Here is a 15727-nt window from a genome sequence, read left to right as displayed (position 1 = left end):
AGGGCAAAGTCTATTAGGTCTATCTGTCTCAGTGGAGTACAGTGTAAAATAACACCACACACAGTCTGTATGCGAAATTACACTAGAACTGGCTTTACTGAAACTTCCCTACGGTATATGTCCAGGCTTACGTCATAGGCCTATTTAGGTATAAAACTGCAGAGATGTTTTAATGCAAGACCTGTACAAAAACACAAAAAGTACAACATAAACAGTAAGTGTGTACACTAGGATGCTTCGAAGCTTCTGTCTGTATATCCGGATGTGAAGCCACGCCATCTGCCTTAATTACGCTTGCCTGTATTAATTCGCCAGACAGGGTCTTAAAACTACATTACCCGTGTTGCATTTCCTTCATATGTTTTGACAAGTTCCGGGTAAAATGTAATGAATTTCCGCGCCATTTTTGGGGATGAACATAACCTGGGACTTGAATGCGATGCACTGAAAGAGACGCAAAAACGGCTAAATTAGCTACGTATACAGCTTACTAGCTGCACTGCTGTCATTCACGCGAAAATGAGCGAGTAGTGTCAAACTGAAAACCCACGACCAGGAATTAGCGATGTTGTTGCCGTCTGACATTGCCAGGCTTGTTTTGGGTAAGTCTGAGCTGCTGATCTCGATGATCTTGCTAGCCAAGCTCTCACAATGATATAATTTCAACGTTTGCTAGATAGCTTGCTTTCCTCCTAATGTATCTTATTTTCCGGAGGGCCTTTGACAGCTATCTAACTGTCTAGTTAATCCGGGTTCGTGATTCATTTTTGTGTGCTAGCTAGTTGCTAGCATTGCAAATGGCTGCGCATTGTGGCATTTGTTTTGACTCGCAAACTGCTGTAATGTTAGCGGGCGAATGGCTGGTTTGAATACTTGTCAAATTAAACCTGTCTTTAATTTCATACTCGGTTGTTTTTAAAGGATATCTACAACAAGAAGGACTACGGGCCACGAGTCAGGCTTTTATTCTTGAGAGTCCGAATCTAAAGGAGTACGCGGAGCACAGTACAGACGATGGAGCTATTCCTGCTTGTGTATTTGTAAGTGTGCTGAGTAATGTGTAAATGCATTGTTTTCATTGTCTTTAAATGTGTAAAGGACCATTTCCTACTATGCTGATTTTAACAGGCATGCTTTGAGTTAGTCAAATCAAATGCCTGCCTTGTGTATGCCCTGGGCTAATTATTGTTATCATTACTACTTTACAGTCCTTGTTTGGGAAAAACCTGACGACAATTCTGAATGAATATGTTGCAGTTAAGGCGAAAGGTAAGCGTGAACCTGCGAAGACGTTAATGTAACAGGGTATGAGTACATTCCCCTTTACCCCGTATTTATTACTCTTTTTTGACTGTCAATGTATTTTATTCCATGCAGAATCATGTCACGAGACTCAAGTGCCAGCAATGATGACCTCTCTCTGGAAAAAATTAGATTTCACCCTCAATCAAATCAAGTAAGGAAATTTCATGTGAATATCATGTAATAATCATGTGTGTATGTGTGGTATTTACCCATGTGCATATTAATGCTAATGTATTCATACCCTTGAATGACCATTTGCTATAATTAAAAACAGAAACAAGTTTGCCATTTAAATTGTTCACATCGAAATTAAGCGGCCTAACTTTTTTGTACTTGGCGTGCTTTGTAGGGATGTTTCTGTTTTTCTACAGTATACAACTCTGCCTATGAATTGTTGTTTGGTAGAGAATGGCAGAATCATTCGTCAGGGAAGGTGTTTTGTCATGTGAGGTCCTCACGGTGTCTGTAATGTACTGGCTACGTAACCACAAATAAAAGTGCTTCCAAATTGCTATATGGTAATAGTTTACAGTTTTTAATGTATATCATAAATAAAGAAAATTTATAAGTACATATAAAATGGAAAAGATTTATGTGCTGCCAGCAAATGGGATGTAAACCATCCTGTACAGCAGTGAAGTGACCTGTGCAGCACCTGCGCTTGTAAAGCACTGCCATGGTATTCAACAACAACTTCAACAAAGCTGCATTCTGTTGACATCCTGTATTGAAGCATTGCCCTTAGTTGCAACATGTACAGTTGTGTAGTTAATTTTTAAGTACATTGGACATTTTTGATTTAGTAGTACTCCCTCTGACTTGCTTAACTTCTGTCTCCGTAGATCTATGCAGAACTCTCCAGCTGTTTACCATAATCAGAGACGTAAGTAGCTCTTTACATGCTTCAGAAGTTACAGCAATCCCAGTACATACGTATGTATGTACATACATACACAAGAAACATGAATGACATGGCATAGGATCAAAGAGTGTCTTGTGCTCACTGCTCTGCTGCGAGATATCAGATGAGCTATACTTGGACAGAATGCCATGTACCACAGTGGTGCCTCTGTGACTTAAACTGTTGTGTGATGAGCTGCCTGCCGCATTCTGTGTGTTTGCTCCGACCGCAGTCCGTACGCGGAATGGGATTGTGAATATGAGGGGACAGAGAGCGCTGTCGTCCGCTCGACCCCCGAGCACGGCGCTTCTTTCCATCCCTCCCCCATCCGGACAGTACGACGCCAGCCCTCTGGCTACCCCCCAGGGCATGCTGGGACATTCCACGCCTGTCTGTTACAGCTCCTTGCAGACGAGGCCCTCCCCACTCTGTGTCAGCCAGCCTCAGATTCAGGACGGAAGCCGGCTCGTCATCAACGTGAACCGTAAGCAACGCACACACAAGCACACAAATAAACCATGCACCATGGCAATTATTTCAACAGAACGAGATATTGCAAGATATTTTGCCAATGTTGTGGGGATCAGATATGATTTTGAATGCAGAGGTGAGCAAAGGAGAAACTGATATTTTGTGTTTTGCGTCTTTTCTTTAGGTCAAAAAGGATTTTAGCATTCACTGTTTTTGTGATACTTCAACAAATGTTCATATGACAAATATGAGAACATGGCAGTACTGTAACAATGTGTATTTAAATCTGTTAAGACACTGAGTATTATTGATTAGCACCTCTTCACTCTTACTTTATCTAAAAACTGAGCAAGGCGCTTTACTTTTATTTAAATACCATTTTCACCCTCTTCGTTGTTCCCTGTAGAGTTACAGTGTTATATTGTCTTTAAAATGCCAATCTGAAAGACAGTTGTTTCACAAATGTTAATCAAAGGTACCAGACGCATGGCAACAGTAGGTACCTAAACAGTTGAAATGAAATTTTGTAGATTCTTTGTTTTTGATCATCTGTGCCACAGTTTCTCTCTGTTAGCCTGGTAAGAGGGAATGAACTGTGTGTGGCAGTTGTAATTTAAGCATCGTCTGTCTAGCTTTCAAAAATTCTTCACGTTGTATATGGAAGTGAAGGGAAGAGTCACTGCAAAATTGTCTGATTTGTCTTTACAGGTGAGTCGCCTTTGCATATTGTGGTTCCAGATCGCAGAATTAACTCTGGACCGTTATCTCCAGGTCGAAGGAAATGGTAAGGGCCTATTACAGTCATGCACAAATGAAGTCATTTGTAGCATTTCAAGAATTTACTACTTTGTGGCTGTATTTGCCTAATCCATTGTGTTTGTGCCACCTGTGACACACATTATGCATGGGTTTGTTACAGTGACTCCCCAAGGAGGAGGGGAGGTGGCTTGTGTGGCCCGAGTGGGACAGGAAGGGCTACTGCTCCCTCTAGTGGCCCAATCCCAGACCAAGAGCTTGAGGCAGACCAGGACAGTGTTACAGAGAACTTCCCTGTGAGTTTTATTTGCAGTGAGGTGACCGATTTTCATATTGCAAAGATCAGGTGGTCATTTTAAGTGTACGCCACTCTGAACTCTTCATGTGCATATTTTGAATATCTAATCAAGGAAATCCAACAACTAATTTAAGACAGCTATATTAATAACAGGCAGAGATGTAAATGTATGTAAAGAACTGTGGTATGATCAAAGCTGTGTCTGAGAGGAGTACATCATTAATATAGGGTGGTCTTCTTGGATAAATATACAATTCTCTGTGAATCTGTCATGTTTGCTTGTGTTTTCAGCAAATGGTTATTGAAAATGCTCGAGAAAAGATACTGAATGACAAGTCTTTACAAGAGAAACTTGCAGAAAACATCAACAAAATCCTGGGAAGGTATTGCAACTTTTATATTCACTTTGTATTTGGTATTGCACTACATTTTGAGTGTATAACATAGCTTTATAACTGTACCTATGTGAAATGCCTTTGTGAAATCTGCTGAGTATAGATTGAATTCAAGCAGCCAGCAGTATAAATGTACATCTTTGTTGTACAGCCAGATTTGAATACTAATTAATCCATCTGAATTATTACCAGCCATCTGACTTTAATTATGCTTGATGTGTGTTGATTGGCTAAATGTAAGAAATGCTACTTACATCTCAATAGGACCGGTAAACATATATTTATTTATTCTTAAATCTTTTTTGTCTCATAGCTGTGATCATAGCTAGTGTGCTTATGAATGTTTAATATGGTTAATTTGTTCTTTGTGCCAGTGACACAAATCCACAGTCCTTTAAACAAGTGACATGCAGTACTGTGGTGCAGGATCAGTCCATTGATGAAATACTTGGCCTCCAGGTAAGGCTTCATTATTTCTCTAATTTTAACTAGAATGTATGACATAATTGGAAATGCTGTCTGTATGTTGGATTGATTTTCAAGCAAAAAAAAACATGTTCTCAGTTTAGTATATTTACACGAGTGTGAAAAACCAGTTTTTACTTTGAAGGTATGTTTCTTTTGATGTTGTGTTTGTACTTCTTCAGGGGGAGATCCACATGACTGATGATGCCATCCGGGATATTTTGGAGCAGACCGAGTCTGATCCTGCCTTCCAGGCTCTCTTTGACCTATTTGATTATGGTAAGTGATAAGAGGTACTTCTCAATTTCATAAATCTGTATAACAAAGCAGTGGCTTATTCTGGTGTCTCTCTGAATATTGGTGTGTGGTAGAGCAATATCATTTTCCAGGCTGAAAGTGAAGGCAGAAACAAAACATTTGCCTGTTTATAGACCCAGTCTTGCTTAATTGAAACTATATATTTGAAAACGTACAGTTCACTGTAATATTAATCTTGATCTCATTTCTCTAAATTAAGGGAAAAACAAAGAGAGCGAAGGAGATGGCCAAGGTGACACAAGCCACAGTAACACCACCCAAGAGAGTGATGAAGCTGACAGCTCTTCTCAGGCCGAGAATCCAGGTGGGGGCTGCCCTTCTCTTTTAAATGAATATCTCTTTCACGTAGGACCACGCCTTTTTTCCACAGTCATGACTGCTTCTAGCTGTATGTATTTGTGACCGGCAATCTGTAATTTAAGGTGCTAGCCAAGAAGAACCGATATCTGGGGCAGAGACAAGTTGTAGAGCCTTGAGGACAAGAAGCACACAAGAACACAAAAACAAGAAAACCCGAAAAACGGCACACCCTCACTCCAGCACTCCAAAGGCGACTCCCGTGGCGCCACCGTCACGTCCTGCGAATGAACCCCGACCGAGTAAACGAGGCTCTTCCCACACGAGGACAGGAACAGCTGAAACCAGGACTTCGGCTGGGAGCGATAAGAAATCCAGCACTTCTCGATCTACAGCACGGGGCACCGCTGGCAAGGACACTAGTTCAACATCTGCAGGAAGAGATGTGCCGAGCTCCGTGCCTCCTCTGGAGGAAGGCAGCATGGAAGTTGATGGGGTAGCAGAGACTGTGGGGCTAACTCATACGCCAGTCCAACCTTCAGCTCTCCAAACGGATGCCCAGGAGAGCGCACAGACGTCCAGAGATCCCGGTGGGGGGAATTCACATCCATCTGCAAGTAGTGCAACACCGTTTTTAGCTGCAGCTGTTGTCTGTGCACCATCTGGAAACAGCCAACCTGTGAGGTTGCCTGAGGGGCAGACCCAAGGGGTCCAGGCTGATGTTCCTCAGTTTGAAGGTGCAGCACAACCTGCTGGATCACATCCGAGTCAAGCCACAGCCCTTCCTGTCTCTCCATACAGGCTTGATCAGCCTAATAAGGCTGGAACAGGACACTCCCACTCCTCCCCCTGTGAGGCACCCACAAGGGGGTGCCATTCTGATGTTCAGGAACCTGCCGTCCCTGGTGCCTCAATCTCAGGGATGACTGTTCCTGGAACGTCATTAATACCATTGCCTAACCCCACGGTCAAAGAACCAGACCCCAGCAAAATAGTCTCTCTGAAGATCATAGTGAGCGACGAACAGGAGGAGCAGTCCGGCGACTCCGCCCTGAGCCAGGCCATCTCGAGCATCACCGGGGAGAGAATCCCCACCATCATCCTCTCCTCTCCGGCCAAGTCCCCTGCCAAGGTCCCTCCAGCAGCCGGCACACCCATAACCCAAGAGGAGACGGTCCAGGCCGTCTGCTGCTTACAGGGTGCAGACCTCAGTTCCGTCGCGGGCAAAGTTGGGGAAGCAGGCCTCGCCGTTGACGAGAACGTTCAGCTGTCTCTTGCCGGCGAGTTGACGCAGGAGGCGGGGTTCATCCAGCTGGTGCCTGGCACCGCCTCCAGCAGCTACTTCATTATGACGGACCCAGCGACCGTCAGCCAGCAGTCCAAGGTGATGGTGCTTCCGGGCTGCACCCCACTGGGGCAGGTGTCCTCTTCGTCACATGTGCTGGCGACCCCGCCCCGCCCTGTCATCTCCGTAGCACAGGACATCTCTCAGACCTACTCATCTGGTAAGAGACCTGGCTGGAAATGAGGTTGCTTTAGAGCAGACTCCACATATTCAGTGTCAGGCTTCAGTGGATTCTCGAATTCCATTAATTGTAAGGAATTTAAATTCAAGGGCCTTATCCTTTCCTTAAATGCTATACTGTTATGTTCAGTGTCATTGGTTTTCTTAACCGTCGGCTGAGATGTAATCGCATCCATCTATTTTTGCTAAAGCAGTTTTACTAACTGTAAGTGCTTTCAGGCTCCACACTCTTCATATCCTCTCCATCCCAACCGATGTTGCAAAGCATGATGGTCCCTGTATCAGTTGTTGGGCAGAGCAGCGTGGGGAAGTTTGCCGTTGTCCCCAATCAGGTAAAAACGAGTTACCACCGAGTCAAGCTGTGTACATTCACATTTATGTGACAGTGTATGTTTATAAGTGTTAATTTGTGTAATGTTACAGCTATTGCAAGTGACTGCTCCTGCTGTTAAAACACCTGCAAAAGTGAAACCAAAACCAAAACTGGCACCCAAGGACAAAACAGTTTCAGGTGAGGCATTGCTCTGTGGAATCTTTACAGTTGATGGAAAATGTCACCTGGGCTTTGAGAGAAGAAATATTATAATATCAAGATAGAAATATTAAATAGTAACCCATATGTGTGTGACTGTTTCAGGCAAAAGTAAAACAAGTGTATCAAACTTGGCTATGAAGACTAAAGACCCAAAGTAAGTTTACTTGGAAGTGGAAACCAGTTTTATTCATGTTTCCTATATGTTATGTTTCCTGTATTAAAGATTATCCTCCTCTCCTTTGTATCTAAATTTTAGCCTGCAGCAGTTGTCAGCAGCTCCTAATCCACAGACTGTGGGGGCAGCGGTCCCACCCCAGCCCCCAGAGGCCACAGAACAGCAGAACGCTCCAGAGAAAGCTCCAGCAGGACAGGTTCCAGCTCCCGGCTCCAGCCCCCATACTCACAGGAGGGTGCTCTGCTTTGACGTTTCAGCCGAAAAGCATGGCTCTACTCAAAGTCCCGTTCCGGGAAAAGAGACCCCTTCGCCCTCTAGGGGAACAGTGACAGTTGTTCCTGCTGCCCCTGTTGCAGCCTCTCCTGGCCAGCAGAGTCAGAAAGAAACTCCCAGTGGTCAGGCAGCCGGTGGCAACAAACCCAGGGCAATACAGCCAGCCATTCTGCGTGGCAGCAGGACCCCTGATGCAAAAGTGAGATCAGAGGTGACAAAATGCACAGACAATACGAAACCCTCAGAGACCCTAAAGGAGGCAGAGAAAAGCACCATGGGAGAGTCACTAGGTTCGTCCAGTGATGCCGTGGAACAGGGGACAAAAACTCAAAGTACGAGTAGCAGGAAGGACACTACTCAGCCAGAACCCTCTAAGAGGAAGGAGTCCAGGAGGAAATCCCAGCAGTTGGAAAAGAAGGATGATGAGGGAGTCCTGAGCACTCAGACTGTCAAGTCCTCAGCCCCCGATCAAAAAACACTGAAATCAGCTGGAGCCAAGAAGCAAGCCGAGGAGAAGAGCAGAACAGAGGTGTGTGAAAGTGTACAGAAGGGCAAGGAGGGGCGGCCAGAGAGAAGGAGCTCCTCCCAAGGCCCTCACCATGTCACAGCCAACAAGGAGAACGAGGTGGAGAGGGGCAGGGGGGAGCCGCACCCAGAAAACGCCACAGCCCAAGGGGAATCGCCAGCCTCCGTGGGCTGTGCAGCACCTCCTGCACAGGGCAATCCTAGCAGAGCGCCAAGCATGACCAGCCCCCTCACCAAACAGGCTGCCGAGATGCTGCAGGGCATCCAAGGGCAGAGCCCCGCTTCCACGCCCTCCAAGAGGCTGGGCTGTCCCGGGCTGCCCCTTCCCAGAACCCCGGGGTCCGGGCGCCACCCGGAGGAACCGGCAGACTGCATGAGGACCCCCGTTCGACAGAGAGCCGGGCGGGACGGGGAGGGCACTCCCCGACACCTCCCGCCGCCCGCCACGCCCGACATCCCCACCTGCAGCCCCGCCAGCGAAGCCGGGAGCGAGAACAGCATAAACATGGCGGCCCACACGCTGATGATCCTGTCCCGCGCCGCCATCGCCAGAACGGGCACGCCGCTGAAGGACAGCGTGCGCCAGCAGGGGGCGGCCTCCTCCACGGCCTCCAAGGGCAAGAAACGCAAGATGGCAGAGCCGCTCACCAGTCCCACCGCCAAGAAAGAGGCGCAACATTCTGGGTCAGCCACCAGCAAGAAGGCAGCTAAGGTGAGCCTTTATGCGTCATCTCTTTCCCTTCAGGCCCTGTTTACTTTCTCTCACCGCGTCGATCCCAGCATTTCAGAAAATTGATTTTCAGTAAAGTTCTACAAGGCAAACTATAGATAAATGATAGACTAAAGAGTTACTGTGGTGCCTTTGTACCTGGATTTGCTACTTCCCTCTTTGTTATAATTGAGCTGCATAGTCAAGGTGTCAGCTTGGATAAAATATTAGGACTCATACTACACCACTGATTCTCAATCCTGCTCCTGGGGCCCCCCTGCTCTGCACGTTTTCCATCTTTCCCTGCTCTACCTACCTGACTGAACTCGATCAGTGGCACTTTTGATTAGCCGAACACATCTGATTTAATAAGGAGCATGTTAATTATTTCAATCAGGTGTGTTTGGAGCAAGGATAGACTGAAGATATGCAGGACAGGGGGGCTCCAGGAGTAGGATTGAGAAACGCTGTACTACACAATTGTACTGACTTGTTGTTTTTGACTGAGCAGAAGCAGAAGAAGATGCTGGATTCTTTCCCAGATGACCTTGATGTGGACAAGTTCCTATCATCACTGCACTATGATGAGTGAGACCTGGCAGACGGAGAAGAAAATTCTCAAGTAGGACACTAGTTAGTGAATAGCCCTAGCCCAGGGGTTACCCCATACAGGAGCTGTGGTGGTCCTGTGAAGACTTGCCGATATCAGGTGATCAAGAGGGAATGTGAAGTCTAGACGGTCAGATGAACTGTGAGGAAGGTGGAAGGACACAGAAATGCAATTTTTTTTCATTTTCAAATAAACCATTTTTGGTTTCTGTTTTAGTCTGTCGTTACTTGTGGTTCCTCAGGTATCATTGTTTCCTTTGCTCTTCACTTTAGAGCAGTAGGCTGCAGTATAGCATGGTGGTTTTGGAGGTGGGCTTGGAACCACAGCACAAGTTGGAATTCCAGTGTGGTGTCTGCTGTTGTACCCTAAAGCAAAATACTTAACCTCAACAGCTTTCTTTTTAGTGTCCAACTGTATAAATGGATAATGTGTAATAATAGACTCCTGCAGGTTACCCTGGATAAGGTCACCCAAGAAAATAAACAGGTAATTCTAGCAAGGCAGTGAGGCATGTCGTTCTTATGGCAAGAGTCATGGAGTGGGGTGTGTAACTCCATGCAGGATATACTTATGCATACTTTGGATGGGTATTGGATGGGTTTCATTAACTCAGGCTAGGGGGTCTGTAACTCTGCACTAATTTAACAGTTAAACAGTAAAATGATTCATGTTGAATTTCTCTCAACTTTTTTCCTTTTCGTCATTGTGTGCCAAATTCAGATTATTAATTTTATATTTTCTGAAATTGTTGTTTGTGTGAGTCATTATGAAAAGGAAACATTTTCTTCTGGATATTTATACAGTACATATTGATTTTTGTAGGTCCGTTTTCAATTAAAAGAAATACTTTGTGGAACTACAGGGTTTTTGTGTCAATATGATCTGCCAAAAATGACATACACATTCATCAGTGATTGGCCCAGGTGTATCACATGGGGCACACAGGCCAGAGGAATGTGCACAACGTGTGCTGAAAGAAACACCCCTGCTCTGGCATGTCCTCTGTAGCAAGTGAGCTTTGTGACCTTTGCTGTTATTTACAGTCCATGCAACATGAATGTAGCCACAATGTAGGACAGGGCCTGCACAAGATTAATCCACAGTAACACACACTCAGTGTTGGCCAACTGAAGAAGTTAATTACTTTATGAAGCTGTAGACAGCAATTAATTGAACAATACTGCCCATGTCAACAAAAGGTAGGTCTGGTGTTGCAAAAATCTATCAATGCATAAAACAGAGTAAAGGACAAGGATTAGCTCTTGCAGGAAAAAAGTTTTATTTTGTTAAAAAGTTGTAACGATGATCCATAAATGTGGAGTCATTAGCTCATTGTGAAGGAGTGACTAACATGTAACCATAATACCTCTGCTGTAACAGAAACAAAGCTGCTGGTATCAATGATTTCAGTTCATAAATATGAAATACGCATACTCTTCTGCATCATGTACAGTGTATACTGAAAGTATGCAGACAGTTGAATGGGAAAGAAGATATTCTAGCACTTCTGAATGAGGATTGAAGAAGCTCCACCTCCTCCATTGCAAATCCCTGCAAGTCCATACTGCCCTTCTTTCAGATTATGCACCATGTGGCCAACAATTCTCGCCCCAGACATTCTGCAAAAAGGGTGGGGGAGGAAAAATATATCAGTGCTGATCCTCATGGAATAGGTGTCCTAAATAAAAGGTCAGAATTGCTGCTGGTTTCCTCACTGAGGTGGTGAACAGACACAAGTATAGAATGTAACATTAACTGAATTGTATGCTCTCGTGTGTTGCTAACTTACCCAATGGGGTGGCCAAGGGACACTGCGCCACCATTGACATTGACTTTGTTGGGATCGATGTCCAACATCTTGATGTTGGCCAGAACCACAACACTGAAAGCCTCATTAATTTCCCACATTGCGATGTCTTCCTTTTTCACACCACTGGCCTCAAGGATCTAACAAGCCAAAAATAAAAAAGTTAAAATGCACAGACTTTTTTATACATTACATCACATTAGCACAAAAAGCTTATGTAAACACTACGTAGTAGCAGGACTGCACCGTTCAATACATGTGGATACAGTAACCAACAGTGGCTTTGGAGTGGTTTAGTCCAAAAATGGTAGTCACAGCAACAGGCTCACCTTGGGGACAGCATAGGCCGGAGCAATGGGGAAATCAATGGGTGCAACAGCTGCATCTGCAAATGCTGGTGATCGAAATATTCAAAGTCAAAAAGACTTTAAAAATAACTGTGCAGTATCAGTCAAACAGCCTTAGTCTTTCCACAGTTACATCACTTTGGGTCGATAGATTACTCGTCACGTAATCATCCAATGGAAAAATAAACAGGGGAAAGTCAGAGGGTTTAGCGAGGTGAAAGTGCAGCCAACAATTGACATGCCCCGCTGACACTGTCTTTACAAACCGGAGACCGTAACATTGAGTAATCAGAGTCTAGGTCAGGAGGTGAAAAGGCATACCAACAATCCTTGCCAGTGGAGTGACGTTGAGTCTCTTGGCTGCATCTGCTGTCATCAGAACTAGGGCAGCTGCCCCATCGTTCAAAGTGCTGGCGTTGGCTGCTGTCACTGTGCCTGTACGTCAAACCACCAAAGAATAAACATGGACTCCACAGTAAAGCCAGTCTATCAAGAATTAACAGGGAATTACCTAGCATAGCTGTCACAATAATACAGACTGACAACCTCCTACCCAGTGAAGTTACACAGCCTGTCAAGGGCAAGGCAATGTCATAATAGGGACAAGTGGAAGATCTGCTTACCATTCTCTCTCTGGAAGACGGCCTTCAGTTTGGGTACTTTGCTGAAATCCACCCTTCTCCATTCCTCATCCTCACTGACAACAATGTCAGGCTTCCCTACAAGTCAGCAAAACAGCAATGACAACAAGCATACTAACTCACTGTGGGCAAGGCTCACTATCACACACTTCTCATGTAATCCTTGTCAGATACTATACGCAGGGGCACAGAGGAGAGTGGCGGGCAGGAGTTACCCTTCTGTGGGATGTGTACTGGGACTACTTCTTTGGCAAGCAGTCCAGACTCCCATGCTGCTCTGCTTCGTGTGTAAGAGTTAATGGCGTATGCATCCTGCTCCTCCCTAGGAATGCTACTCTTCTTTGCAGTGTTTTCGGCACAGTTACCCTTTGAGTTGAGATAAAAAGAGAAACTAGTCCCTCAAAAGAACTGTATGGTTTGGTGAATGCAAGACACATTCACGAAGCTTTCGCTGACCCACCCTCTTAGATTGCTACATCTCCCAAAAGCAATAAACAAAACCTTGTAAACCCATTTACTACACATTAATTGAAACCAAAAATGGCCAGACTCACACATACCATATGAATCTTGTTGTAGACATCAGTGAGCCCATCCTTTACAATGAGATCCTCCATCTTCACCCCTCCATAAGGGGGGGTCTCCCTGGCCATGGTGTAAGGTACATTGGACATGCTCTCCATCCCACCAGCCACCATCACATCCTGTCACAGAACAATAGTGACAATAAAAAAACCTAAATTACTAACTTGCCAAAATGTCACCCCCCCACATTGTCTATGTCAATCATGATCCAAAAACAAGCATCTCTTTTAATCAGTCATGGTGTAACACTTGTTGACAAAACATCTTGGCTAAACTGGACCCAATTAGGTAAATCTCTGCTGTAAGGACCCAATGGCAAGGCAAGTCCTTTGTTACCTGGTGCCCGCACATCAGACTCTGAGCTGCCATCATGATGGACTTCATCCCTGAGGCACACACTTTGTTGACTGTGGTTGCTGGAGTTGATATGGGTAGCCCTGGAGACAGAAGGCATGTGCATTACCTGCATGAAAAAAGCTGCTAATCTAAAAAGTGCTATTATTCCCATTACTGTTTACCTGTCAAGCAGATGCCTTCATCTAGGGCAAGTTATATTAGCTTACATTTGGCAATGCAATATATTAACCATTGCCCAAGGGACTGCATACACAAAACTATTACTGAGCGTACCAAAAACAGCAGCAGCTAAGATAAATACACCTTCCCTTCTGATAGCAACAGCAGTTCCTTGTGCTCTCTCAAGCACTTTGACATACTGTGATACAAAGCTTGTGTTTGACTTTGGTGTAGGTAGAAGCACCTGATAAATATTAAAGTACCTGCACCAAGGAGGGCCTGTCTGGTAGGCGCCTGCCCTTCACCTGCTTGCAGCACATTCCCCATATACACCTCCTTCACCTCCTCTGCAGGGATACCTGGTCAGGACACACAGCATGCATGTCTTCAACAGAAACATTTTTGTAACAATCCAATACATGTTTTAATGTGTTAACCTCTTGTGCCTGAAATATCCACACATTTCCTGCAATAAACCAGGAAAAACAAGGTAAGGTCATGTGTCGTGACGCTGTGATTTAAAGAGTTCTCAAGATGATGGAACACACTGGCTGTTTCCTTTATAGTAACTGCATATTCCATGTTACGAATGAACATGCATTCGTCATATTTCCATCCACTAACTGCTCTTGGCCAGGGAAATCCAGGAAACTGATTCCCGTACCGCACTTGTCGCACCGGTTTTCCGTCAAATCGCGTCAAATCTCCGTAAACGAGCAATTCATTGTCTTCCTTTTCTCACCAGGTACCTGCTTTTTCAATGGCTCCTTTTATCGCAATGGAGCCAAGCTTTGTTGCAGGCACCGTCGAAAGGCTTCCTTTGTATGACCCCATCGGAGTCCGTACGGCACTAACGATAACCACCTCCTAAGGAGAAATATCATGGGGAATAACCTGTTAAATGAACGCATATACTGTTTACACTTGACTCAAGGACAGACCAGACACTGAGAAAAGTGTTATGGATATGTCACCACACAATTTATGGTTGAACTAAAGCATGCTATTGTGAAATAGATTTCACATTCAAACTGTATAAACCATTTGCATTAATATAGCTGGCTAATTTACTCACATTTAAAGTGGGACGAGACGCGTAGCTCCTGGAAAGGTACTTGCTCGCCTGCAAAGCAAAACAGACTCGTTCTGCTGTAGCTCCATTGCAAATACATTGCTATAAAGTATAAAGGCGTTACTACTTCTTTTCCCTTAGAAATGTCCCTGAACGTGTTAAGTGCCAGTGGCAAGAAATATGATAGCTAGCTAACTAGATAGCTAGTAGAGGGTCTAACTACCTAACTATGTAACACTGAGTAGAGAACATGTTGTGGAAAGTATACAGCTAACTAGCAAACAACAACTGATTTTGGTCTCGTCATTTTAAACGACTAGCTTGATAATGTGGTCATACAGTTGCGAGATAACTTCAGAGACTGAAAGGCCTTGGATTCAAATCTGACTGCATAGCAATGAGTAGCTAGCTAGATGCAGCGCAGTCAACATGCACACGTTAGCAACAAGCGGTCCAAATCAAAATATTCGTTTGTGTGCTCTACTTACCAACAGTCGTCTACAAAGCTGGCTATGCATGGTGAAAAGTCCACTTGACATGACCTAATGTTAAGACAAAAATAAATAAAAGCTTTCCAAGCAATGGACCTGTTTCACCTTCAGCTTTCCTGGGATGCCAACGCCATCAGCCAATCAAAGCGAGAGGTGTGTTAGTACGTCACACATACTGAGTATGGTGCATTGTGGATAATGTAGTTTTTTGGCCTGCGGTAGGCGTGTCAACTGACGAGTCTTTTTCTGTGCCCAGCTTCCAGTCTGTTGAATGAATGCTGGGAGTTTAACCAGTCGAAGCAGCAGGGTGTCTTCCTGATGCAAGTTAAGAGTGGGCTGTGAGCATGGGTCTTGCAGAGGTAGAGGTTGGGGCTGATGTAACCTGGCCAACGGTCCCATTATAAATGTAATTCAATGTGGAGGTGGTTTTTAGAGTCCTGACAGAGATGCTGTCTGAGGCCTTGAGAGAACCTGCAAGCACCTGCAGTGTGAGTGGCACTCTTCTCTTCAGGTATGCACTGACGAGTCTGGGACTCCTCTGTGGCAGGGCTGGTTTCGCATTTTATATCCCATGGCTTGATTTTTGCTGGGGACACCGCTTGAGCGATGCCACCTCAGTCTTCACGGCTGAAATAGTGGAAATTTACTATGCTCTGGAATGGATAGTGCAAGGTAAACCGTCAGATGTGGCCACATGCTCAGAGTCTGCG

The 15727-nt window shown here is 44.9% G+C and overlaps 2 protein-coding genes across 2 annotated transcripts; one reads left to right on the top strand and one right to left on the bottom strand.

Moving 5' to 3' along the window:
• Positions 1–405: 405 nt before the first annotated feature.
• Positions 406–10189, top strand: LOC118775663 (protein NPAT-like). Its single transcript, XM_036525682.1, has 18 exons — positions 406–602; positions 922–1040; positions 1209–1269; positions 1378–1456; positions 2148–2188; positions 2439–2690; positions 3386–3461; positions 3597–3729; positions 4023–4114; positions 4501–4585; positions 4774–4870; positions 5109–5213; positions 5332–6711; positions 6951–7063; positions 7155–7242; positions 7369–7420; positions 7523–8951; positions 9460–10189. Exons 1-18 carry the CDS (start codon positions 566–568, stop codon positions 9538–9540), a joined length of 4320 nt encoding a protein of 1439 aa, XP_036381575.1. The 5' UTR covers positions 406–565; the 3' UTR covers positions 9541–10189.
• Positions 10190–10813: 624 nt separating this feature from the next.
• acat1 (acetyl-CoA acetyltransferase 1) lies at positions 10814–15141 on the bottom strand. Its single transcript, XM_036524703.1, has 12 exons — positions 15015–15141; positions 14530–14577; positions 14204–14321; positions 13718–13813; positions 13275–13375; positions 12914–13057; positions 12569–12719; positions 12336–12431; positions 12034–12147; positions 11695–11759; positions 11348–11505; positions 10814–11177 (listed from the first exon to the last, which is right to left on the bottom strand). Exons 1-12 carry the CDS (start codon positions 15063–15065, stop codon positions 11057–11059), a joined length of 1263 nt encoding a protein of 420 aa, XP_036380596.1. The 5' UTR covers positions 15066–15141; the 3' UTR covers positions 10814–11056.
• Between the last annotated feature and the right edge of the window lie 586 nt (positions 15142–15727).

Source organism: Megalops cyprinoides, chromosome 3 (genome assembly GCF_013368585.1).
Source record: "Megalops cyprinoides isolate fMegCyp1 chromosome 3, fMegCyp1.pri, whole genome shotgun sequence".
In the NCBI taxonomy this organism is placed as follows: Eukaryota; Metazoa; Chordata; class Actinopteri; order Elopiformes; family Megalopidae; genus Megalops; species Megalops cyprinoides.
The sequence above is the reverse complement of the archived record's forward strand: the minus strand, read 5'-3'. Positions and strand labels throughout refer to the sequence as shown.